Raw genomic sequence first — 27,816 nt, forward strand, 5'->3', positions numbered from 1 at the left:
AGTGGTTAACAGACAGGAGAGAGGCTGTTAAATTCTCGTGGACAAAAACCCCAGAGATTTTGGCCCATGGATTACTTTTGGGTCCATTTAAATGCCACATGAGCAATACAGCTGCTAGACTTTTCCAAAACTAGCTCTTTGCATAGATACAGTTTTCTTGATATTACTGAAAGTGGGATGTAGTATATGCAAACCCATATTTACTTTACTGCAAAATATTTTGCTGACAAACTAAGATACTGTTACACTTTAGGAACCAAACAAATGTGTAATTTACAGAAGAGTAAATAAGTCCAGCAATTACATAAAAGTCAACCTCAGCCTTAAGCAATAATTAACCTTTTGGTATTACAAAGAGTAAGTGGGCTCAAGCTAGAGCAGTGACCTAGCTCTATTAACTCTTTCATATATATATGCTTTTTGGTATCTACAGGACTGATGACTAGCCATAGATCCGAGTTTAACTCCTGTGCATATTATCATAGAATCATTTAAGTTGGGCGCTGGGCACCTGAGAAACAACTGGTCTTACTATTAAACACTGAGACAAAGTAGGCATTAAGTACCTCAGCCTTTTCCTCATCCTTTGTCACCCTGTTTCCCACTGCATCCAATGAAGGATGGAGATACTCTTTAGACTTCTTTTTGTTGCTAATGTATTTATAGAAACGTTTTTTATTGTCTTTTACAGCAGTAGCCAGATTAAGTTCTAGCTGGACTTTAGCCCTTCTAATTTTCTCCCTGCATAACCTCACGACATCTTTGTAGTCCCCCAAGTTGCCTGCCCCTTCTTCCAAAGGCCATAAATTCTCCCCTTTTTCCTGAGTTCCAGCCAAAGCTCTCTGTTCAGCCAGGCTGGTCTTCCCTGCTGGCTTGTCTTTCAGCACATGGGGATGGCCTGCTCCTGCGCCTTTCAGATTTTCTCTTGAAGAATGTCCAGCCTTCCTGGACTCCTTTGCCCTTCAGGACTACCTCCCAAGGGACTGTGCCAAACAGTCTCCGAAACAGGCCAAATCTGCCCTTCGGAAGTCCAAGGTAGCAGTTCTGCTGACCCCCCTCCTTACTTCTCTGAGAATCAAAAACTCTTTGTGATGGCTGTGCCCGAGACAGCCTCCAACCATCACATCCCCCACAGGTCCTCCTCTGTTTGCAAACAACAGGTCCAGCAGAGCACCTTCCCTAGTTGGCTCACTCACCAGCTGTGTCAGGAAATTACCTTCCAACCACTCCAGGAACCTCTTGGACTGTTTCCTCTCTGCTGTACTGTATTGCCAGCAGACATCTGGCAAGTTGAAGTCCCCCATGAGAACAAGGGCTAGCGATTGTGAGACTTCTCCTAGCTGCTTACAGAATATTTTGTCTGCCTCTTCATCCTGGTTGGGAAGTCTATAACAGACTCCCACCATGATATCTGCCTTGTTGGCCTTCCCCCCGCTTCTTACCCATAAACACTCAACCCTATCATCATCATTGTCAAGCTCTGGACAGTCAAAACATTCCCTGACAGGGCTACCCCACCACCTCTCTGTCCTTGCCTAACCCCTTCTGAAGAGTTTATAGCCATCCATGGCAGCGCTCCAGTTACAGGAGTCATCCCACCATGTTTCTGTAACAGCAACTATATCATAGTTTTCCTGCTGCACAATGGCTTCCAGCTCCTCCTGTTGCCCATGCTGCATGCATTGGTGTAGATGCACTTCAGTTGGGCTGTTGATCCTGCCACCATTTTTGGGGGAGAAGCCCTAATCCTACTTGACCATCCTCAGGCACTTCTGTGGTTTCTAACACATCAATAACCCTTGAGTCTTTGCCGTCACATGGCTCGCCGTCCCATACCTCCACTGTGATGGCAGACCGCAAGACCTCACTAGCACACCATCCCTCAAACACTGGTGTGCCAACCACAGGCTTATCTCTAGCAAGCAGGTTTTATCCCTTTCCCCCTTCAAATCTAGTTTAAAGCTCTTTCAATGAGCCCTACTAACTCCTGTGCAAAGATCCTTTCCCGCTTTGAGACAGGTGTACCCCTGTCTGTCGCCAGCAGGCCTGGTGTCATGTAAACCGACCCATGACCAAAATCCCCCAAATTCTGGCAGTGACACAAGCCTTGGAGCCAGGTATTGATCTGCTGCCTCTTCCTGTTTCTTCCCACATCATTCCCTGCAACTGGAAGGATAGAAGAGAAGACTACTTGTAATCCTGATCCCTTAACCAGTCATCCCAAGGCGCTGAAGTCTCTCTTCATTGCCCTCAGACTTATAGTGAAACAGCTGAGAAAAATTAAACAGGTAAACTAAAACCATCTTTAAGTTTTTGTTCCATCTAGCGGAACACATCTGAAATAAGTGAGATGCCTATCAATTTCCAAAAAACCAAAGTGTGCTCCTTTGGAAAACTACTTTATTGCTAATGAAATTAACAGGTTTGCTAACATTGTGGTACAGTTTTAAAAAGAAGCATTTAAAACACTAAAATTGCAATCACAACAGAACTGTTCTATAACTACTTTACATGACCATTTTTAAACATATCTGTCTTTGGATCAATACCTTATGAAGGTCCTCCTTTTCTTGCCGCAGTACTCTGCACTGTTTTTCTAGTCCTTTCAGCTTGTGTATAGAGTCTTCATGTTCTTGTCGAAAAGCCACTGCATCTGCAAGCTGTCCTTCCAGCTTACTTATATCTGTAGATTAATACATATTAAAGGTAACTGGTCCCAAATTTACACCAATAAAGCAAGCAACATTATTCAACCAAATTGGCATCACTTTGCTTGAAAAATCAACTTCTTTTCCTTTCCCATGATTTTAGACTGTTTAAGGTAATATTGGGGCACTGACACCAAATAATTTTAATTTTGTCAGCCTATTAAAGAAATCCTCACAAAGACTGTGATCTCTAAGTGAAAAAGCCTTAGCACAGGGCTTTGGCTTGAGGAATGCAACTTCTAGCCCTTTAAAAAATTGATATAAACTTGAGTTGTTCTAATTCTAGTTCTAGTAATTTGTCTCCTAAATAGTTTTAATTATATGACAAGCAAGGCTACAGTCAATCATTAGTGCATCTAGCAAGACATGAAAGGACTATTTATTTCCTAGAGTAGACAAGAACCAACAATCTGGGAAGGAAATACCATCCTATATGAGGCAGGCTGGAGACCCAACTGCCCATGTTCCTGGCAGCATGTTCTCCTGGTAGTTCTCTCTTTACTCTCAAAGATAATTAAAGAAATTTGATTTGAAATTATCATCTTTAAGCACAACAAACTAACCATCTTTATATATTTCTGCTCAATCTTAGAGCTGGTAAGAAAATAAACTGCCATTCTCCATTTGGTTTTAATTACTACTTCTTTTAATCAAATAAATAAGAAATTGCACAGGGAATAACTTTCTGAAGTTCCACTGATGTCTGTGGCAGAACAGGAAAATTAGACATATGTATTCAGGGATCCCAAGCACTGCTGTAATGATTAAAGTATTATTCCTTTCATCATTTCAGCACAAACGTCCTCCCACCGTACATCAACCAATACTACTTCTTTTTAAAACTCAGTCCATACTGCTAGTTTTTATATTTAACAGGACACCATTGGCTGAAGAGCTAGATAAACATGAACCATTTGCAGAAGTAGCACCTTAATCTAACTATTTTGACTCAAACCTAATTACAGAAAACACAAGAATAGCTTTTTTTGGAAGGATAATCTACGTAGGAGAGCTGAGCTGATTTTTGCAATGCACACACCTACAAAGGGAGTATATTGCCAAACTGCAGTTGCATCAGCAACTCGGGATCTGAACTCACTTATGCTATACTACAGGCCCCTATAAACCTCTCAGCCAAGTCATCAGGAATTCAAACCTACAATTTTATCACTGATTCCCACTTAAAAATTAGACGCTAACAGTTTTGGATAAACTAATAGCACTGTCAAGCAACAAATTTTTAGTGATATGGATGAGTCAGTCTTCTCTCAGGACAGATGCCAGTATTTGTTTTTCTGCAATGCTCAGTGCTTCCTAATTAATGCATCACCAGACAGAAACACAAAGGGAGCAGGAGCTCAGAAACATTTAAATGTGAACTATTATTATACATCCTCCCCACCTATCCCCTTATGTTACTAAAGAGCAACTAGTCTTCTCTCCCCACTGCCTCTTACACCTGCCTCCAAGTAAAAGCCCTCCAAAACAATACTCCCCCAAAAAAGAAGTAAGGGAACAGGATGTCCTGGGATTTTTAGGGAAATAAACACCACACAAAATATTTAACTGAATCCATCCATACAATTCATTGTACTCTAGACTCTCCATGCTAGTATATGCTATCAGGCCAAGCAAGTGGAAGAAAAAGTTAAGTGCTCATCTGGAAAAACTGAAATGCCTCTTAATATTGAACGAGACTTTAAAAACCCTTTGGTTTTTTAGCACCTCAAGAACATTAATTTTTCTTATTGCAAAAACACAATACCTAATGTTACCAGGAGTAGCAAAATAAATTGCATTACTATAATTACCATGCCAGAGGCTTACCTGTTAATTTGTTCTTCAGCCGTTCGATTTCTTCATTTAATTTTTTAATCTCCTTATCACGGCTTGTATTTACTGTAACACACACTGGACCTTGGAGGTTCTGCATTGTCTGTGTAGATTCTTAAAATCAGAAGAGGAAGGAAAAGGTTTTCAATAAAATACACTCCAATTCCTCCTAATGAACAGAACTAAGAATCCAAACAAATATAAATCACTAACCTTGCAGTTTTCTGTTCAAATCCTGCTTTTCTTGCTCTAATTTCCGTATTTTCTTTTCATAGCCTTCTATTTGTGAAGTGTTCTTTAAGTCACGCTGTACATCCATATCTTTGGTTACAGTGTCAGACTGCATCGCACTCTTTAAAGTGCCTCTATCAGATAAAGAGCTGAAAACAAATAGATAAGTTAGAACATTTTAATAAATACTCACAGCAATCTACAGCAGTGACATGCTGCGATTCCACCAAATACGCACCTCAATTTTACATAAACAATTAGTGCAGTAATTATTACTGTTGAGACAACTGTCAGGGTAGATAAAGTTACTATTCCCTAGCTACTGTGTATGCTGCTGTAGAATGAAGATACCTGCATTCAGGACTTCAATGATGTGGACGTACATTCAGTTTACAAACTGCCTAAATAACTGAAAATGTTAACTCTCCTACGCCAAAGGTTACTACTACCTGACAGCGAAGTAAGCAGGTAAATGTACCTGTGCCGAGAGCTGAGAAACAAACCCAAAAGTTGAGTTTAAAATGTGACAAAGATGGATTTAAGTTAAGCCACATGATCTCACTCTGAAAAGGATGAGCGTACTGGGTTCTTTCTGAAATAGTGTTGCATGGGCTAACAAACCCCAGCAAAGGCAAATAACAGAATAACAAACAGGGCAGAATAACCTTAAGATCAGAGACAAGTATATGTTTGAGGGATCTCTGAAGTTAGATGGAGGCCATTTCAAAGATGTGCAAAGTGAGCCACTTTGACCATGCTCAGAACCATCTATGTTAAGTTAGACTACCAGCAGGACTTCGGAGCAATGAGCTAATCCTGAACTGTTCCTGGCAGATGTGCAATGTGGACAAGACTTGCTCTCAGCCTCTCAGTGCAGGAACAGCAAGTTTCTACCCAATTGCAAGTGGCATGTCTAGTCCCTTAAATTTCATTTATTTCAAATAGATAAAATATTAAATACAAAAGCATCTAATCTTGACAAGCATGATCAAAACATGTTCAGAAACCTGGGGGAAAAAAAGGGATAAAGGTTTGTCACCTAGGGACATCAGCCTTTCTAAATGTTTATAAAAATGAGAATTTCCTAGAATTAGCTGCATTTAGGAAACAAGTTTAATGAGCAACATATCCTTTACTTACCTATCAGTTGTGTATGTAAACCCAACGAATGGCAAATGCAATCCAGAAAACCCTGTATGAGAACTTGGTGGCACCACTTCCTGCATGAAAACAATGTGCATGAAAACCCGAAAGAGAACCCATACAGAGCTAAAGGCATTTGATTTAGCCTCAACAGTTAAAGAGAGACAGCTAATGGAAAGACTTTTCTTAGCGCTTGACAATTGGCAGTAATGCTTCATTGTATAGCCTTCTATTGTCCCTGGATGAACTTTATTTCAGATTAGGTCACTTAATATAATGACCAGAATTTAGGAGCCTCTTGAACTGCCATTTGGAAGGGCAGCATTTCAACAAGTTCAAAGCACAATGCAACCAACAAAAGAAAACCTGAAATTTGAAGTTTCTAATTAAAGGTGACCTGACAACAAAATGCATGCTGTTAGTTTTAGTATGCTAGTTACTGTTAGATATGTAACCAAAAAAACATGCCAAAAGCTCTTCATTTCTTGGAATACAAGCTGATGAACAAATTACCACATAAGCCCTCTGCTTCTCCTCACCCAAATTTGTAAACTGCTACACAACAGAAATGGAGGAGGGGAACACCGATGTCCCCACTCCAAAAACCAACCTCCTGGTTCTTATGCGAGTGGAGAAATAGCAGTGTGAGCTCTCTCACCTGGACAGCTCTGACTGCAAGCTGCATGGAGAATATATGTGTATTTCTGAAGACAGATTATTTATTTTTTTTCCACCTTTGAAAAGGAATAAATCCAAATACTAGCTCCTGGTAAAGGTAAACTAAAAGGGCAACTAAGGGGTTTTTTCCCCACCTAAATATGTTTTAGCTTTGACTGACTGTGTAACAGTAGTCCATTTTGGCAAGTCCATTTAGAAAAGCAGCTCACAATTTCTGATAACCCAAAATGCCAAAGAGATTAAAAACTTGAATTTTTCACATTTGAAATGGCTTATTTTTCATTTCTTACATTACTTATTTTGAAATAAGTTCTCACTACTACCTTATAGTGCAGCAAGGTTGCATATTTGCATTAGTAATATTTAAAACCGGACTCACTGGATTTCTTAATACATCATCATCTACATCAAAGTTTGAGGTGTCAGAAGGACTGCTAACATCTGGAATGTAAGGTGCTTCTAGGTTTCGGATATTATCCCAATTAAGTCCTTCAAAAAATGCATGAGACTTAAAATCTTCTATTCCATTCTGTCCCAGTCTACGCTCCCTACTGCAGATAAGTCGCTGAATAAGATCTTTTGCTTCTTCAGATACATCTGTAACATGGGATGGAAACTGAAATCGTTCCTAGAAAACAAAACAAATAGAGAAATTTTTAGAGGAAGAATCCATTCCATAACTTTCAACAGTAGTTTCAAAAAGAACATGCTAAGTTACGCCAATAAAACTGGAAATGAATAGTCAAACATTGCTCTTCCAGCAAGCAGCGGCAAAGCACAATGCAATACATTCAGTGTTAGACTTGTCTTAAAATGGATTTCGAGGACAAGTAATCATTTCTCAATTTGTTTAACACAGATCTGTTTGAAACTAACTGCAATTGCAGTAACTCTATTTGGGAAAGCAAACTTCTTTTTTTAAGACATACAGGAATTTTGACACACTACAATATATTAAAGATCATACAATAAAGGCAGACTCTCACTGGTATTCTTAGTCACAGATCCACTGTTCTCCTGAAGATGTACTCCTTGAGATTTTATTAATTTCAATTCTTAAAAACCCATGATGGTAGTAAATTCTTTATAAAACATTCTTCTATTTAAGGATGTATTTTTCTAATTCATAGGTTAAATACCTGGGTTTCTTACCAAAATATAACCTACATTTAGCAAAAAAGATCTAAAAATTGTAGTTACCACTAACATCTGAAATTACTTTAGATAAAAATTGGGAAAACTTTTTCTGTATTTTAGCTTGCTACTACTACCACTGCATAGTCAAAAAGGGCTTTTTGGTTTGTTTTTTTTTTCAATAAAGGACAATAGCATGCACACACACACATATATATATATTTATATATATATAAACCCCCCAACTTTCCAAGTTTAAAATGAGATCATTAGGGACCAAACCAGCATAATTGAAATTAAAGTTTAAAACTTCCACTAAAAACCACACAATCATATTGATTATGTGTCCAAATGAGATTAAAACACTAAGTCTGCAGGACAGCAGTTTCAAACTTCCTCCCAAATAGCTTAAGAGCCACATAGCCAGAATTTACACTGGTTACATTTGCAACCAGTTAGTTCGTTGAAGCAATTAAAGCAAGAGAGAGATTAATATTCATCACAGTAAGGGTGTCAGCTCTGGCAAGGATTTCACATCTTATCCATCACTGCTTCACTATGGGATCACAGCTTTGTAAAAACCAGTAAACTGCATGCATCTTGCGGAGAAGAAAATGCAACAACACACCCTATGCAATAGCTTCTGGCTACCTAGGATGAGCATGCACATAAATACATCCTTCTAATACAGCTCTTGAAAGGACACCATGAACTGGTGTTCTTACTTCTCTGATGTTCAAAATGCACCCAGAAGTTCGAACACTTGTCTACCACTTTGACCCTGGACAAACCCCCCCTACCTCATGTTCTTCATGCAGCTCATGTCTACACTGGATGACTTGCCTTTTCCCTTTTTTGTACTGTTACCAGTGTGACAGAAAATGTGCACAGCTGTGTAAATAATGCATTACTTCATTTCTCCTTCACAGTCCGGAGGAAACTTTCAATGGGCCCAACACGAGAGTTGGTTTTAATTTCAATTTTGTGATGATTGCTTAGGTTTTCCAAAAAGAACAATGTCAGCATTTAGAGAAAAATTTCAATTTGACAAAGAATTCAGTTTCTGCAGTTCAGAGAAGCAAATGTTCCTATAAACCTGAACCAACAAACCTATACAATATGGTTCTAAAACATTGTGAAAAAGCAAAGACCTACTATCACTTCAGTATCTTTCAGTGATACCAGTTTCTCTGTTAACATTATAAACTCAGTGAGTACACAGAGATTTAATATAGCTCTTACTTCATGATTCATAATCTTCCCATAGGTTTCCACTAACGACTCTGCATAAAAGGGTGTTTCACCATACAGCATTTCATACATGCAGACACCCAATGACCACCAGTCACATTCAGGCCCATATTTTCCCATTCCATCTTCCATTGCTTGCAGTATCTCAGGGGAGATGTAGTCAGGTGTACCCACTGCTACTGATGACTGTACCTTAAAAATAAGGCAAACAATAATTCTTGTAAGATTTCAGGTTCTCTCAGCAACTTCCTCACTCACACGCTAGTATTTCTGACCAACAGAGACACCACAACATGATTTTGGAAAAAGAAGAGATTTATAAAATCACTGCAACAACATAAAGAAAATATTAAGAAAGTAGCAAAGACTGCACAGATTAAGTTCGGATCTACTTCTACATAAAATCAGTTGATATGCTTTATTCTGAACACAGTAGAAACCCCAAATAATCACAGCTACTGTGAAAGCAGAAAGACAAGAGAACAATGTTTTGCCTTTGTGACTGTTTATACTTCAAAATTGCAATTGGCTGCCAGAAGTTGAACTGAAAAATTAGTAAGTAGGAAGTTCAAGTCATATGCCCAAATTTTACAGTTTCATTTGAAGATCACAAAACAAGGTGCTCGGGCAAGTAGTCCCTTATTTTTAGTATGACAGAAATTGGTTTAATGCTTATTGCATAATGTGCAACTGGTTGCAATACAGGGATAAGGTGGGGAATTGTCGTGCACCCAAGTACTAGGGAAGCCTGGACCATCATGGCAGTGGCAGAGCAGCTCTAACCTCTAGGAACGTGTTCTCAGATTTCACACAGAGTTACAATGGCTCCTTCCAAATTATTTTGTATGTTATATGGTAAATCCTTGGCAGGCATTTTATGGCTAAAGAATGTCACCAAGACATGAGTTTGTGCCAAAATTGGTGAATGATTTTGCATGTCATACCTTGGCAGGACTGGAACCCCTGGAAGCACCCAAAACTAGGCAAAACAAACAAAACCTATCATGAGTGATTTAGTTTTTAGGGGTGTATCCAATCTGGTGGACAAGATGGCCACTTATCATAACGTTGCTGTTCCATTTGTAAGAAGCATATAAAACAAACTATTTTTTAATTATAGAGTCATTTAGGTTGGAAAGGACCTTTAAGATCATCAAGTCCAACTGTTAACCTAACACTGCCAAGTCCACCACTAAACCATGTCCCTAAGCACCACATCTACACATATTTAAATACCTCCGGGGATGGTGACTCCACTGCCTCCCTGGGCAGCCTGTTCCAATGCTTGACAACCCTTTCAGTGACGAAATTTTTCCTGATATCCAATCTGAACCTCCCCTGGCGCAACTTGAGGCTGTATCCTCTCATGCTATCGCTTGTTACTTGGGAGAAGAGACCAACACCCACCTCGCTACAACCTCCTTGCAGGCAGTTGTAGAGAGCGATAAGGTCTCCCCCTCAGCCTCCTTTTCTCCAGGCTGAACAACCCCAGTTCCCTCAGCTGCTCCTCATAAGACTTGTGCTCTAGACCCTTCACCAGCTTGGTTGCCCTTCTCTGGACACGCTCCAGCACCTCAATGTCTTTCTTGTAGTGAGGGGCCCAAAACTGAACACACTGTTTGAGGTGCAGCCTCACCAGTGCCAAGTACAGGGGGACGATCACTTCCCTAGTCCCGCTGGCCACACTATCTCTGATACAGGCCAGGATGCCATTGGCCTTCTTGGCCACCTGGGCACACTGCTGGCTCATACTCAGCTGGCTGCTGACCGACACCCCCAGGTCCTTTTCCACCAGGCAGCTTTCCAGCCACTCTTCCCCAAGCCTGTAGCATTGCATGGGGTTGTTGTGAACTAAGTGCAGGACCCAATATTTAGCCTTGCTGAACCTCATACAGTTGGCCTCAGCCCATCGATCCAGCCTGTCCAGATCCCACTGTAGAGCCTTCCTACCCTCAAGCAGATCAACGCTCCCGCCCAAGTTGCTGTCATCTGCAAACTTACTGAGGGCACACTCGATTCCCTCATCAGATTGTTATTGAAGATATTAAACTGGCCCCAATACCAAGCCCTGGGGAACACCACTTATGACCAGCTGCCAACTGGATTTAACACCATTCACCACCACTCTTTGGGCCTGGGCACCCAGCCATTTTTTTACCCAGCAAAGAGTACGCCCGTCCAAGCCATGAGCAGCCAGTTTCTCCAGAAGAATGCTGTGGGAAACGGCGTCAAAGGCTTCATTAAAGTCTAGGTAGTCAACATCCACAGCCTTTCCCTCATCCTCTAAGTGGGTCACCTTGTCATGGAAGGGGATCAGGTTAGTCAAGCAGGACCTGCCTTTCATAAACCCATGCTGCCTGGGCCCGATTGCCTTGTTGTCCTGTACATGCCGTCTTGATGGCACTCAAGATGATCTGCTCCATTACCTTCCCTGGCACCAAGGTCAGACTGACAGGCCTGTAGTTCCCTGGATCCTCCTTCCGGCCCTTCTTGTAGATGGGCATCACATTTGCTAACCTCCAGTCAACTGGGACCTCCCCAGTTAGCCAGGACTGCTGATAAATGATTGAAAGTGGCTTGGTGAGCACTTCTACCAGCTCCCTCAGTACCCTTGGGTGGATCCCATCTGGCCCCATAGACTTGTGTGTGTCTTAAGTGGTGTAGCTGGTTGCTAACCATTTCCCCTGGCATTATGGGGGCTTCATTCTGCTCCTCATCCCTGTCTTCCAGCTCAGGGCGCTGGGCACCTGAGGAACAACTGGTCTTACTATTAAAGACTGAGACAAAGCAGGCATTAAGTACCTCAGCCTTTTCCTCATCCTTTGTCACCCTGTTTCCCACTGCATCCAATGAGGGATGGAGATACTCCTTAGACCTCTTTTTGTTGTTAGTGTATTTATAGAAATGTTTTTTATGGTCTTTTACAGCAGTAGCCAGATTAAGTTCCTGTTGTGCTTAGTTATGTCCTCATTTTGGATGACTTATACTTCAAGTCTGTCACAGCTTCTAGGTTCCTGGTCACCTGTGATTCCAATACATAATTAGTATCAAATTTCTATCCTTTTTGAACAAAGGGTGTTTGGACAGTTCATAATAATCTCATGAGAACTGAAATGGCCAGTAGAAGAAAACATGAAAGACAGAAAACCAGCAAAGGATAACTTTAAACGGTAGCAACCTGTAAAACAAGGAGATGAAGATGTCAAAACAGTTTTTAGAAGTATGTTGAATTATACTCTTCCCTAAATTTTTAGCATGTTAATAAGCTTACAATCTATCACCTCCCTGATGCACGCTGACAATGTCTAATAGCTTTAAGACCAGGAACTTGCTCACAAGGTCCCACTACCAGTGACCCGATTAAATTTTGCTTCATACATACTGTGCCATCTTCACTCATTTTCAGACAGGACCCAAAGTCTGCCAGTCGTATGTGACCATTCATGTCCAAAAGAACATTATCAGGCTTTATGTCCCTGTTACAATAGAAAGAAGTGAGAAGATTTAAATATATAGTATTAGCTCTGCTTGTAAAGATTAATCTTGCAACAGAAGAACAAAGAATTTTATGTTGGATATCCACTGATGCAAACTCTCTTTACTGCACTACTTACGACCGTCTCCTCCTGCCCAAATTAAAACTTTGCCCGCAATATTGAAGCTTTAGATTACAACAGTTTTTCAAGCTCATCAAAGTTGAACTCTGAATGGTCAAATAACCAAGCATTATAATTACAGTGAGTCATACTGACTGTAAAAGATAGGCAGTTTACTTCACCAGCATTATTTCAAGATTATATGCATCACAATATACTGTTTACAGGCAAGATAGATAGAAGAGAAAAGGCAATCTTTTAATCTCATGTTTTTTACCCAGACTTAACAACTAACTCCTAGCTTCTTATCTAGGAAGATTTTTTTTCCCCCACTGATTCTCTAAATTTTGTCCAGCGTTTCTGTTGGCCATTATTTTTCATTTGCTATTCAAGACTTTCTATACACTACTGCACAGCACATTTGGTTCTACGGATACCTAAAGACTTTTGCATCCCATCTACATGCAGCAGTTACTCTACAAGCCACTGAATTCCCCCAGCTCTGGGATCAGGGCAATGCCATTTCAACAGGATACAGTAACATTAGAAAGTCTCCAATATCAAACAATTTTTGTCCTATTCTTACACATATATAGCAGGTTATAAAATGATATACAGCATGCTAAAATGATATACAGCATGCTAATGCTACTAAATGACATAGAACTAAGATTCCAATTTCATTCTAGCTCATTACTTGATATTCTTTTTGATATCAGGAAGATAGGCAAAAAGAATTTATTAAAGAGCACGTTAATTAAATTTAGTCTACCGATTAACCACATTTTATTTCACCACTTTGTACTCAAATTCACACAAACTAAAGTATCAGTAAAAGATCAATCATCTGGACAACTTAAGAAGACAGTCCCAATCCATATTATGCTGGGGTTTTTTGTTTTGGTTTTTTTTTTTGTTGTTTGTTTGGTTTTTTTTTGGTTTTTTTTTTAATAGCTTTAAAATATCCGTAATGGATTGTAAGAGCACCTAGCCAAGATGTTGGGAAGGTGACAAGAAAGGAAGAGAGAAGAGCAAGTGCAGAAAACAAAACAAACTCAGTTATGCACCAATTCTGCAGGCTAAAAAGGAGAACATCCATGTCTTCCAAGGTAACATATGCCAGTCTTCTTCCCTTTCTTTACCCAACACTATCCAGGATCAGCTCCCAACATGGCAGCATATCATCATGCTATTCTGAAATATTATTATTTATCTGAGATAGCCAAAAAGGATAACCAAGCCTATAAATGTGTTGATTTGGTGGGGTTTTTTAGATATCATACTTAAATAATACTATCTATTAGTAATAAATAAAACCACGTGCTTTACCTTAAACCCACCAGTCTTGTTGCACCATAAAATCCTGTATTTCTTTTCAAATGCTCAAAAACTTAAAAATTGTATAATAGCTTCAGCTTAATTTTTGAGAGACTAGAATTACTAGGAACAAAGAAAAAAAGTGCTGTGATACACCTTGCTACATAGATGTGTAAGCTGACAATGTCTGATTTTTAAGATGCTGAATTACACAGTTTCACACCTGAGGAGACTTATGAGAAAAACCATGATAGGTTTAACAAAGGGTCCTCATATGTGTAAAAATCCTGCCAATCTGATAAATTTTTCAAACACAAACTTGGATTAACACTTTTTAACCAAGGGCTAATGCTTTGAAATTAATTACTGAAACTTCACTAATACTGTTGCTCATTAGCCGTATTAAGACAAAATAGTAAATGCTAATCTATGCCCGTCAACATAAATTAAATGCATACTTGCTTGTTATAATACAGAAAAATATGCATTAACACAGAAGATTAGACCATCTCACTATGCTTTCCCTATAAACTCTTTAGTAATTTTCTACTGTTAAACTTATTCCATACATTTCAGTTCCAGATACTGTTAACATTTCCTTACAGGCCAATGACCACAAGTCAAGCTCAGTAGGTGCAGAGAACTATTAAAGCTTATATATAACTATACACCAATTTGTTTGTTTGTTTTTTAAAGAACACCGCTCACAGTGCCACTCAAAGCATGAGCCAATCTCATCCAACACATCTCCTCTTTTCTGCTTTGCATGCAGATCTCGCTGGCCTAAGGGAACACTGTTTCTGTTCAGAAAAGCTTAATGCCTCATCTCTGAGCTCTACTGTTTCCTATCTACAGCTAACAGGTCATATAAGCCTTTAAAGGGTCCTTGAAATCCTCTCCAGAGCAATCATGCTTCCTCCTAATCCATTCCAGTTGCCAAGCAGTAATTTCTTGGGCATTCATATATCTCCTATTCAAAGCGTATGTTTTGGCCTCAGAGCCATTCATTCTTATTGCCACAACAGACATTCATTCAGTCTCATGCAAAGATGTAGCTGGTCAGTTAGTCAGGCCACTTTCCTCAGAAATGGGTGCAATGGTGCCTCTGGTGAACTTCTCTGAGTCTGTAACATTTTTATATCTCCACATATTGTCCACATTCACTCACAGGCGTATTAGAGTTTATGCATCTTTTCTTTTTTTTATTTTTGAAACAGTGATCAAAGTCTGAACAGAAGAATTCGAAGTTTTATAGTCTGAGAATTCCCTGTGTCTTTTAAACAATGATTGTAAATAAAAATCACCTCAATTACCTAATGGTTTTCACCCATAAATTTCACAAAACAGACAGTAAAACTGTCCTTATTTCACAGTCTAAGAAATAAAGGCATAAAGAGGTAAAGGGACCTGGCCGAGAGGGACCTGCCAAGTCAGATACAATGCTAGTATGAAGTCCACTTCTCCTGAGCTGGGACTTTCAGTGACCTTCCGTGAACCTACACATACAGCCATAAGCAGTATTCAGTTAACTGAAAAACTTCACTGCTCTCACACTCTGTATTTTCTAACTTCTCTGTTTATTGAAATCAAGCTGCAAAGGCTTCCAGAATTAGTTTAATTTTGCTTTCTAACTGACATCTCATACACAGTTGTTAAACCTGAAAAGCAAACAAAGGATAGAAATTCTCCCCGATCAAGACTCTTACAATGATGAAAAAATATTTATCAAATGCCTCCCTTGCACTACTCACAGCTCTTCTAAAACAGCTGTTCCAAGCAGCAGCCAAAAAAGCATCACACAAAGTATACTCTACCTTCCTGACCTGTTTCCTCTGACAGAGAATGAGGAATATTATATACTCCTAACTACTACAGAACACAACCTAAGTTAACATGATGGCAGGCACTGAGCCGGAATACAAAACCTGTGCACAGAAACAATTAGACCAGCACATACCACTCATTACAAAAACCGTTTGAGGATGACCTCAGGTAAATAGATGCATTAATGTTATCATGGGCTTACTGTGCGTAAATTTTGCAGAATGTCTAAACTTTTGCAGAGAATTCAAACTGCTTCAAACTTTTGGCTGGCTTGGACAAAGGCAGATAAATATTCATGAAATGAATTGAGAATAAGTCAAGAAGCCTGATTAGAAATAAAAGCTTTAGTAAAAGCTTAGTCAGATAAATGTCACTGCTTCTAATATCAATCCATCAAAACCTGATATTCAAAGTGTAATAGCTTATACAGGTATTTTACAGTATATAGTAAGCAAGTACCCACAGTAGTTTGCCTGTGGCTACTGTGTCCATCTGTATACATAGCAGTATCTTTACAATTAGCTTCATATAACTGTGCATGTATTCTTTGCCAAGTGAGACGGTATTTTACCTGTGCACATAATGCAGCTCATGTATGGAATGTATAGCAAGCACCATTTCACCAATGTAGAACCTAGCCATATCTTCAGGAAGCTTGTCTTCAAACTTACTGAGAAGTGTCAGTAAGTCACCACCAACATAGTAGTCCATCACTAGATACTGAAAAGGGAGAAATAAAGCAGTCAAGTACTGAGAGACAGCTGGTAAGAAAAAAAAAAAAAAGAAAGTTTATCAGTTAACCCCTGAAAAAAACTCTTTCACTAATTTTTTTCTGTACCTGGGGAAAGTAGTCAAAATTAGTAATCTTTTGCATTACTTTTACTTCCTTATTTAGTTTAAAAAGATATCATATTCCTTTAATAATAACAGTAAGGATGACACATCAGCATTCAGTTCTCACCATGAAAAAAAAAACACAACAAACACCCAAGATACAGCAGCAACAAACAAGTAAATTGGGGTGAGTTTGTCTTAACTACAGTGTCACACAAAGAAAATGATCTAACATCACGAAAACTACTGTAGGTTATGAACCCTTAAGGTGAGAACTTCCAGAGGATGCAGGAAGAAAAAAAGATATTTAAAACCAGTACTTGATGCAGCGTAGTATAAAATATACACTTCCTTACTCTTTTTAGTTTTGGTACCATTTCAATACTACTAGTGGTTCCAAAAGTAGAACTTATCACATCAACATCTTCAAATATTTATCTTGGCACATGCCACATCATGGATGCATAACATAGCTGGCAAGAGCTTGATGACATGATATATTAGGGATGCCCATGACAAGCCAGAAGCACTGTCAAGCCAAAGGCACTACAGTGGGAAATTAAAAAACAACAACAACAACAAAAAAACCAACAAAAAAACCCAAACAAACAAACAAAAAAATCAAACATTAATGTTCTTTTGAATATATTTCAATGAAAAAGTAAATAGCCTCCTAGGCCAAACAGCCATTATCCTCTCCATGGAAAGGACCAACACAGATGGGGTAATATGAAAAGAAAAGGACTCAGACTTGCTATTTTATTTCTTATACCACAAACTGAGGATTGCATTATAGTTATTTCCTAGCACTATCCACCTAAATACAGACCATCACTTCAGGTATAATGACTTTATCTAGTACTACCAGTCTTGAGCCATTTTGTTCCATGCTTCCCAAGATGATTTGATAAGTGGTTTTAGGAATAACTTTGCTTATTCTGGAATTAACTTCCCAAAGCAGTCATCTTATTTTTCTCCTCAAGGTAAAGCAACCTACAATCCACTGTCCCTGCCACAGATTCATCTTCCACAAGGGAAGCAAATTAAAGAAGATAGGAACCCAAAGGAACATAAAGTGGAATACTATCTCACTATCTTTTGGCTTAAAAAAGCGACTCCGAAAGGCACAGGTTGTGATATTTTTCTCCATCTTATTCAAATTATAGCTTAATCTGATAGGCAAATTTCATCACTTATGTTGAAATCAATCCGTTCATATTGCACCACCCATCAAGGAATTTTAAGTGTGTGTTGGAACACTGTAGACATGCAACAATTACATTTGAAAACAAAAAGCTACAGACAGGAACCAGCAATGTTTTAAAAGGGATATTGTATTAAAGGATTTTCTCTCAAATTCAAGGCTAAGAGAGCTTATAGAGGCTTCTGTGGGAGCAGAAATATCCTGCCTGTCAGAGACAAGGTAATGCACTTCCCTCAGCTCCCACAGCATTCATAACTCAGCAAGAACTCAGCTGACCCATGAAATGAAGCACTTGGATCAGAGGAAGGTTGTGAGACCTCTTCTGTAAGAAAGTCTAATTTTATTCATCTTCCAATTCACAACAATCTTCTTGCCAGGAGGCACTTCTCCCTTCACATGGGGTTAAAATAAAGGCTATTCTGATGCTGAAATCTAGCGGTATTGCATTTCTTCTAGGGAAGTGACTACATCAAATAGGGACAGTAGTTGGAAATCAAAGGAAAAAATACATCATAATACTCTTATGAATACTCAGATGCCTTTAAGAAGCTGACAGAAGACAAACACACATATGTCCTTCTTCATGAATAAGACTGAACGAAAATTTTTCTGGTAAGTCACAAGAAAACTAAAAGATTTTAATCTGGAAGAGATTAAGAACTTCAGGTCCCATACATGTTTCTAATATTCATGGACTATGTTTCACCTACACCATATCTGCTTCAGCAAAATCACAGAAGGTTTACTTAACCCATCTTGACTCAAACTGTCTCTATGAAAGCTTTCTAAGAACCAGAAAAAAGCCATGCTAGCATTTCCATATAATGTCATTTAAGAGTTGGCTGTTTAGAAAACAATACCACAGGGTGTATTTGCCTCTCAAACATTTTAAAACTACAGGAGCAGAACCAGAAAATGAACCCCAGAATATATAAATTTCATGGAATTTTGTGTTTCTTGCTTATACTTAAGTTCTGCATCATCACATATTCTACTAATATTAAATAGAGGGAATGAAACCTCAATTAATTCTAGACTCTCAAGGGCAGCTACTACTTTTCTACCTTAACATCTTACCTTCTTTTTATTTGTCTTGTTCAGAACCCTTTATCATGCAGCCAGAGGAGGATGGCAAAGCCCTAGGTGTGGGAAGACACCAAGGTTCTCTCTCTGCTTCAGGGTTAGCTTATGTGGTTTTGCATTTAAGAATCACTAGCTATAATGCACAAACATCACTGGGAGCAGATACCAGAACCTAGAGCTTTCTCTTTCAGAGGACCGATGTCCACTCTAGGTTGAAGAACCAAGCTCTCTTGCCTGTTCTTGTTTTGTTCTCAGCTTTACATTCCATTCTACAACGATCAAGGATGCACAGCACAACTGAAAAATAAACCAAATCTGCCCAAGTTCTGTAACATGGCAGCACTCTCCCAGGATGTGCAAAAACGTGGCTACAAACTTCTTCAAGATGAGCAGAGATCTTTTAGCCCCTGGACAAGTGAATCACTAAGATGTTATAGAAGAGAACCTTCTGCCCAGGTTCTTGGATGAAAGTCACTTCCTAACGTGTTTCACCTTTTCTTCACGCATCATTTACAATAGAGTGACTGAGATGCAGACACACTCCATCTGTGAGCACCAGACATTTACATAAGATGGATGCTGAGTAACAAACAGACCAAATTGGAAGGCAGCATCTCAGCACACACAGAGCCAGACCTCAGGCAAGCTGGGAATCTGCTGACTTTGGCTGCTAGGCAGAGTTGTTGCTTTCTGAGATACTGGATCTTAAATTAGATGCTAGATGTCTAAATTCTGCTGTCAAGTGAAACTTCAACATCTAAATGTCTTTGGGAACTTGAGGAAAAGAAATGTATTATACTGCTATAGCTTATTGGAACAGATTTGTATAAAACAGTATTAGCAACGCTAGAACCATCTCTATACTGTCATTGTTACTGCTTGCTATCTTGCACAGTTAACAATTTTTTGTTAGGTAGCTCCATTCTTACAAGCTACTTGGAAGTACATTACAGGATGTCTTAGGTTATTTTTATGCAAGTCTGAAGGCTGTTTGGTTCCAAGGGAATTTGAAATTATGAGCTATCTTCATGAGGCAGTGCCAGAGATGACTAAACTTTGAGAGGTTGAAAATCTGGATCCATCACAAAGCATTCAATAGAAATAGCTTGCAAATGAGGGTAAGACCGGACTACTTATTTGCTTACAATGTGCTTGTTATTCTGAAAATACTTTTAACATGACAGTCAAAATAATTTGTTTTGTTTCAGCACCTGTGAAAACATTTGAGTATCTCCTAACTCTTTCATATACTCAGTTCCTGAACTCGCTGACAGCCTTTTATCAATACATTTTTCTCTTATTTATAACCATGACTTGCTACTGTGGTACTCTCTAAAAAGCATTAAGAAGGTGAAAACTTTCACGTTACAACTATGTCAGTTGTTACAGAAATAGCAGGTTTGCAAATGCAGCCTCAAGTAACCATTTGTTACTGTATGGTTCAGTATATTGCAGTATGTTGGGGCTTTACTGACTTTGCTCCTGACCAGTACTCTCCTGATTTCTGTGACTACAGTGACATAGCTTATATGTTACAGTTCTAGTAACTCACCATTAAAAAAAACATAACAGGAGTAATTACTTACTTTATAAACATATTTTATTTAAATACTTTTAAGAAATGGGCTATTTTTTTTCCTGAGGCCTTTAAAATACCAGTTTAATATTTTTTAAATAAAATTTTAAATTACTTTTGTCATTTTAAAACAAGCTCTTGCTCCAAAAGACATTCTGAAAGTTTAAAATAAAATAAAAATATTCTTTACTTTTGCAGGGTTAACTCCTCTCAAATTATTTAACTGCAGTGTTATCCAAAACATTAAACTTAAGCATGACATATTTTATGCAAGAGTAGATTAGTTAAAGTGCTTAACTAAACCTCTATATACCATAGTACTACACGTCTTTCTCACTCTCCTGGAATTACAGTCAGTCCCTTTGAAGTTTCTCTTCAAGAAGAAAACAAGAATGTTGAAACACTTTTGAGGCATGAGGTGGACTGATTTATTGCACAAATATCCTTACATGTATAAAAAATAAAGTTTTTTCATAACCTAAAGCTTTTATTTGCTGATGAATCAAACATACCAAATAGTTCTCGTCTTGAAAGGCATAGTGCAACGTAGTAATCCACTGACAATCTCCATTCACGAGGACATTTCTCTCCTCTCGGAAGCAAGCTGTCTAAAGGAAGAGAGAGGAAAAAGCCATTGTCAACATCAACAAGTAGTTTTCACAGGATGAATATATATGGATGTTTTATGGGATTATTTAAAATTACTGAACAGAGGTCTCTATTCATTGGAATTCAGTCTGCACAAGTGACAAGCCAGGGAATCTGTGCAGGCTTGTAGTCAGGCATTCAGTCACTCTAATCCTGACTGTGACCTTAAAAAAACTGAAACAAAACAAAACAACCCAGCCAACACACACCCACCACAACACCAAAAAGCCCACAAACCAATTTCAGTCAACACTGAATCTTTGTTCCATAATGTATTTTTAAAAGCCAGAAAAATGGTAACTTGTCACTGCAATCTGTAGCCGAAAGATATCAGCTCTAAGAAAGTAAGTCTGGTGGTTCTGAAAAAGACCTTTGTGAAAATAGAGTTTCATGTATACTTTTCTTACATTACAGTTCCAGTTCCAGACACTGCCAACACACTACAGGAAATAAGCAGATTTTACTATTACTGTCTTATCTTTGTTCAGTATAATACATTTTCATTTTCAATAATCTTTCCTCTACTTCAAACAACACACTGCAACACTTCAGAGAAGCAAGCTCTGTGTAACAACAGGTTTTTCTCAGCATCTTTACATAAAACCAACTTTCATAAACTTCAAGTGAGTCCTCCTTAATAAAAATATATTAACGTTTTTATTGGATCAGAACCATCAAGATGCAGACCTTGGGACTCTTATGCTACTCTCAACTCAGAGAGCCATTATTAAGATATTCTGTAGCCGCAGATTCAAGTGTTTGGGTTCTAGATAATAATTGTTGGGTTTTTTTGTCATTACCACTTGTCCAGATGTCTTAGAAAATGCACTATGGAAGACACATGCCTAGGAAGCCCAAGCCTTACCATATACTGATTGCACCTTATAAAGGTATCTCAACCATTTTTCTCCCCAAGGAAGCAAAAGTCAATCTACAGTTCTACTGAAGACGACCATACTGTGGCCACATTGTAAAGTCAGCAATTATTGGTGCAGAGAGATGTAAATTGTAATTAAATGTTAACTGAGAGTGGTTTAACCGTTTATGAATGCAAGGGCAAAGTATCACTCTACAAAAAGTTTGGCAGCAACAGCAACTCCAAGTAATCCCATCGCCTGCCTGCAGGACCAGAGCACAGGACTTCACAGTTTTTCTGGCACCACAATGTGGGGAGGCTGCCAACACAGAAAACTAGTTTGTTTATTTTCAAATACATCAGTTCCTTGATCCAGTTCACTGTGCAACCTCAAATAGCAAGGGAATGTTATGAACCCTCCAAAACCAGTAATGCTGCTGAACACTTTGCATCATGACTTCGAAGTATAAAACTCTCTTTCTCTGCTTACACTATCTTAAAAGGCCTTGAGATGTGCCTTGAAAAAGCACGACAGGCTACCTAATCAGAGAGTCAGGACTTATTTGGAGCTGTCAACAGTAATACGCTAATGACTATGTATTTTGCTGTCAGAACAACAAATACAAATGGTCCACCTTATCAACATAAATGGCATGCCTATTTTTGCTTGCAACCCATTTAAGGATGTCAGCTGATATTCACTAATCTTTCCTGTATTTTAGTGGCTTCCGACCATATGTTTTTTTCCTGCAGCTAGTGCACAAATAAGCAGTATTTAGATAACTTTTTGCTATTTTTAATAAGTCATACAAAACAAATAAACCAGTACAAAAATGTGCTTCTTAGACCACTCATACAGTGGATAAGAAACCACCTGAAGTCTGCTTTTCAGTGGAACTACCCACTTAAGAGGCTACTGTATTCTTGCAGGCTTCATTTTAAAAACTAACAAGTTTTACCACATTTGGGAAATTTTAACACACAGATGTTTTATGAACTTGATATGCAGGTTATGAAGCCTTGCTTATCCAGAAAAGCCAAATCAAGTAGCAAACTTTACTGGAAAAGACAAAGGGGCACAGCAGGGAAGACAGTTCCTTTATTGCCCTTTGTAGATGGGGAAAATCAGTGGAAAGAGAACTTAGCTGGACTGTTACTTGTCCTAAGTGTGTACTGGGAAAACTATTGCTCATTATACATCTTTCTTGGTGGATAATTCTCTTCTACCTCTCACCTGCCTGAGAGGGCAAGAGGAGTTAGTCGCATAATTTGAAGACAACTTGTAAACATCTGTCTTCTCGGGACATCTCTACATGTAAAAGTTTCAGCTATTTAGGTAGGCCATTTAATTAAGTCACTTTAAAAATGACTGAAGTAAGCCAGTGTAGCTGTATTTCCATTAGTGTTTGGGAGCCCTCTACAAGCATTTGGGTTTAAAACAATTCTATACTGACCAATGAATTAACCCAACTGAAATCTGTGTAGAAAGGGCACCAAATTTCCCCTGTACAAGGGAAGGCTTAATGCAGAACCACTGATGCAGCACAGCCAAGAGTGTGAACACTCCTGACAGCTCAAAGAACAGCCGAGTGGCAGTGGCTGCCGCCGCTTGTAAAGAAGAGCATGGACCGATGGACAGAGTGTGACTAAATTAAACTTAACAAGAGGGAGAAGATTTATTCACAGGAAAAGAGCTGGCACTGATTCACTGAAAGGAAGGGAGGGACTAGGAAGGCTAGGCTGGGGGGAGGAGGTGTCAGGAAGGGGACAGAAGAATGGGACAAGGAAGGGTCAGCAGGCTCAATCCTCAGCAAGCAGCTAGCTTTCGCCCCTTAACAGAACTGCTGCAAGTATTGATGCACTACATGTATTTTCCCCTCAAATCTACTGCTCATTTACCTGCTGACTTATGTAATATTACATTTGCCGTAACATTTTCCTCTACCATGCAAGAGTAGGTATCCTAGGAATATGCCACTTCCCATGGCATATTCTTAGTAGGTCTTTTCCTAATCTGTGAAGTACCCATTCACATTTACATAATTTGTTGTGACAACGTACATATCCTTTAATCAAAAATACTCTTCTGAAACAGATTTACCTTCTTAACACATTTTGTTTTACAGTCTGAATCTGTGATTCCAAAATACTTAGTTATAGTTTCACCAGTTATATAAATCCTGTTACAAACTGTAGGATGCAAAGCTCCTTAATGTATGCTTTCTGAATGCAAGGCAAACAAGACCTTTTCATAACGTTTTTGTATACAGCTGTGAATGTCATAGTAGCACCAATCTCAGCTTTCATGTAGTCTTTAACTTGCCTTTATTGTAAACAAAAATCTGGCCAATAAATTCAGGGTAAGAACTAGGGCAGACTGTCTGGTAAACGAATACACAGTAATGCTGAGAACAGATGCCTGGAAGGGACTGTCAGACTTGATTGCATTAAAACAGCTTAAGAAAAAAAGAAAAAAGAATGAAGCTCCTATGTTCATGAAATAATTCTTCCTAATCTGGAAGAGCTTCAATGTAATTTTCTTAATACCATTTAAAAAATTCTCTGCATTAAAGAACCATATTACTTACCTCTGCCCTTTTAAGCATTTCCCACTTATTTAGAATTTTCATTGCATAAATGCGCTCTGTACACTTCATTTTAACAACTGCAACCTGAAATAGTAAGATATCTTTATTTAACAAAAGCATGGTCAGAAGAGAAATACAATTTTCAAACAGCTTATTGGTCACAAATTAATGAAGTAAGTTACTAAGGAGTCATCAGCAATCAACTCACACATTGATAAACTACAGCTTGAGTCTTTGCTCCTTCTATATTCCTCCTACATTATTACTATGTGCTTGATGCATAGCACACCATGTGTGGTCAAGTGCTCATGATTAAGTACACTGGGGATGATACAGGAGGAGCATGAAGCTTTTCATATGAAGATGCACAGTAAAGTTGCATTGTTTGCCAAGAACAAGTGATGCTTGTACGTCATGCCTTCAGCCAATGAGGCAACATTTAAAAGGGCAGCCTGAGAAAACAAGAAAGACTGCTGTCAACAGAAATACACTGCCATTTGACTAATTTGTTTTCACATTTCAGGTTTCAAAAACTTGAAAGACATTTGCAAATTAACAGGCTTTTGTGTACTCTATGCAGATATTTAAAAAGAAGCAAAAACAGTATTCATTTACTTATTCATCATTTTGCTTGAAGCATTTTACTATGCATCCTGTGTATCAGACTTGCTTGGACTGGTCTATTACAAACAGTAGCTGTGCACATAGTTGTACAGTGAAAGAAAAAACAGAAGACTACAAAAACTTCAAGGCTTAGGAATGCAAAGACTTTATTTTGACCAAGACTTGTATTCTTCAAGACCAAAACTAATTTTTCTTGTGGTAAAGCCATCATTTCCACAAAATTCTTCCAGCTGGCAAAAGAAAAGCAGGCATCATGACTAAGACAGCAACACTTTCACAGGACTATACATGGACTGCTTGAATATTTCTGCTGCTTCTCAGCTCATCTCTATTTCAGAAATAGAAAACCAACCGGCTTTCATTGCTTTCAACAGGGCTCTGAGTAGCAGTGGGAAATGTAACAGCTTACCCCTTCTGTTGCTTAAAAACTCTTGTCTATAAGGGATTCAGGAACTACAGCAGCTCTAAGACGACACTGACTATAAAACAAGGTTGGAATAGTGCGTCAAGCAGAGCAATACTATACAAAGTCAGAAGTTCTAAGGAGGGAAGAGGGAAATACACCACCTCCCTGCACCTTATCAGTAAAGGACTTCCAGATGAGGGGCAGGGAGACAACTGCTTCTCCAGTAACACAAGAATGGGATTTTCACATTCAGACAGACACCTCACTCTGCAGATGCATACCTAAGCCTTCCACCCCTCAGTGTGTGAAGCTCCACTCACCAGGTCACGTCACAGATGGGCAACACCTAATACACACCTCCACACAGTCATGTAATGGAAACAGCTTAAGAAAAGGACTAGCAGGCACCCATCACAGGAAAGACGAGGGAACCTGGCCTTAAACGCAGCCAGGAAAGACACTAAGAAGAAGCTTCTGTAAGCAATGCAGAATATCCACAGCTACATTACATCCCAGTGTCTCCTGGCCTACAAACACATCCCGCAGACACTGCTCGTGCTGTGGGGGAAGGATGAGTAAGGCAAGAAAGTCTCAACCAAACACATGAGGTTCCTTGGCACATAAGAAAGTGCTCAACACTGACTTTCAGTAATGGCCTAAAATGTTGAGCCTTGCTTCTAGCCTCATCACGGCCTTGCAGTTAAAAGCCATTGTAACAACCTCTCTTCATACACTTAATTGAATCATTACCCTGATACAGCTGAAGGCACACTAAGTCAAACTGCAGATTAAAAGCTTTGAGAAACTGCAAGATGCTGACATTACCCGCTATACACTTTAAACTCTGTTCCATACAGAACATGATGACTCAGGAAATACCCCCATTTCCACGGAAGGGACAGACCAGAATTGAGTGCAATTACCCGCTGCAGACGAACAAAAGCTCTGGGGCAGAAGCAATTTGCAAGCATAGCTCTGCAAGCCCTGAAGAAGCAACATTCAAGTTTCATTACACCACAGCACTAGAACTGCTCAGCCATTTACGTACAAATATAGTGCACAAATCAGAACCCAGATATGCATCTACTGCACTTTATCCAAGGCCATCACTGTCTGAAAGCACTGCAGGATGGCAGAAGTTTGAAGCGTGCTCAACTGCTGAGGAATGATGTGAGCCTGGCATCCCGAGCACCGGCACAGCTGAGGAGCTGTGCAAATGTTAGAACAAAGTAGTAAATGAGAACAGGCCTGGAAAAAGAAAAAAAGAAAAGAAGGAAGCCGAATCTGTAGGACCTATTTAGCAATTCCCCAGTTGCTATCTGTATTAGTGCTATTTATTTTCAACTGAAAGGACTGCTTAAAAAAGCCCAATTTAAACTTTCTGGAGGAAGATAATTGTCTTCTGTGGAAGAAAAGTAGAATTAATAAAAGGAAAGTTGACTCATTTTCACATTAAGGGGATGTCAAGTTATGGCACCAGTAAACACACTGCTGCTTTAGTTGTAAGGGTGACAGTAGGATAGATTCTCGTGCCAGTAGAAAAATTCATGCAACCATACAGCAAAACAGGTAATTCCCCAAGAATTTTACCTCTGAAAAGAAACCTGAAAAGTGCAGACGATGCCTCACAGAAGGAATAGAATTTTGGCCTCACTGGACCTGACTCCTCAACGCATTCTAATCATTAGAATTTTTATTTTTTAAGAAAACGAACAAACAGACATGCACAACCTAAACCTCACTGATGCCTGAACTGAAACAGGAAATAAACTAAATTATGCCTTGATAAATTCAGTACTATTATAAGAAAGAATATTTTCACAATATTGCAAAAAGTCCTACACCCTTTGTTCTATGAAACACCTCAGTGTTTCCTTGAGTTAGCTTTCTTTCGCTTTCTTTGTCAGGTGGCAGTATTTTTAAGTTTATATTTGTCATATAATGCTTTGGCTGCTTCTGAGATGCCATGGTATAGCTGCCTTTTCTTACTTTTGTATTAATTCCTCTTTCTCTGGCATACCTCAAATTCAACTACAATAACCACACTGACCACTTTACGAGATCAAACAGAAACCTCTTATATTGCAATTGTGCTAACCATGCAAGATGTCAGGTTTCAAATATGATGGCTCCTATACTACATACCAATCCACCACATCTACTAATGCAAGAAAAAATACTCGGTGTTCAGAGGTATTCCAAAATTCCAAAGGATGCAGATTTGTACACTGCTGCAAATGCCTACTTTAAGAACAAAAGCATTGCTTCTATTTTCAAAGTTT

The 27,816-nt window shown here is 38.9% G+C and overlaps 1 protein-coding gene across 12 annotated transcripts in view; it reads right to left on the reverse strand.

Annotated features, from left to right (window-relative positions):
- CDC42BPB (CDC42 binding protein kinase beta) overlaps positions 1 to 27,816 on the reverse strand; it is a 108,232-nt gene that overhangs the window by 33,929 nt on the left and 46,487 nt on the right. For 11 of the 12 annotated variants that reach the window (XR_007509624.1, XM_049828985.1, XM_049828977.1 and 8 more), the window contains 10 exons: positions 24,505 to 24,588; positions 20,925 to 21,020; positions 16,287 to 16,435; positions 12,361 to 12,454; positions 8,970 to 9,170; positions 6,973 to 7,221; positions 5,913 to 5,992; positions 4,755 to 4,921; positions 4,536 to 4,655; positions 2,550 to 2,683 (listed from right to left, as the gene is read on the reverse strand). Coding sequence is in view for 11 of the 12 variants with exons in the window: in XM_049828985.1 (XP_049684942.1) it covers positions 2,550 to 2,683; positions 4,536 to 4,655; positions 4,755 to 4,921; positions 5,913 to 5,992; positions 6,973 to 7,221; positions 8,970 to 9,170; positions 12,361 to 12,454; positions 16,287 to 16,435; positions 20,925 to 21,020; positions 24,505 to 24,588 (1,374 nt within the window). In the remaining variant the exon portion in view is untranslated. Of the gene's footprint in view, positions 1 to 2,549; positions 2,684 to 4,535; positions 4,656 to 4,754; positions 4,922 to 5,912; positions 5,993 to 6,972; positions 7,222 to 8,969; positions 9,171 to 12,360; positions 12,455 to 16,286; positions 16,436 to 20,924; positions 21,021 to 24,504; positions 24,589 to 24,712; positions 24,734 to 27,816 lie in introns of those variants that run through there. The other variant, XM_049828987.1, reaches the window with a different exon arrangement.

Source organism: Accipiter gentilis, chromosome 25, assembly GCF_929443795.1.
Source record: "Accipiter gentilis chromosome 25, bAccGen1.1, whole genome shotgun sequence".
NCBI lineage: Eukaryota > Metazoa > Chordata > Aves > Accipitriformes > Accipitridae > Astur > Astur gentilis.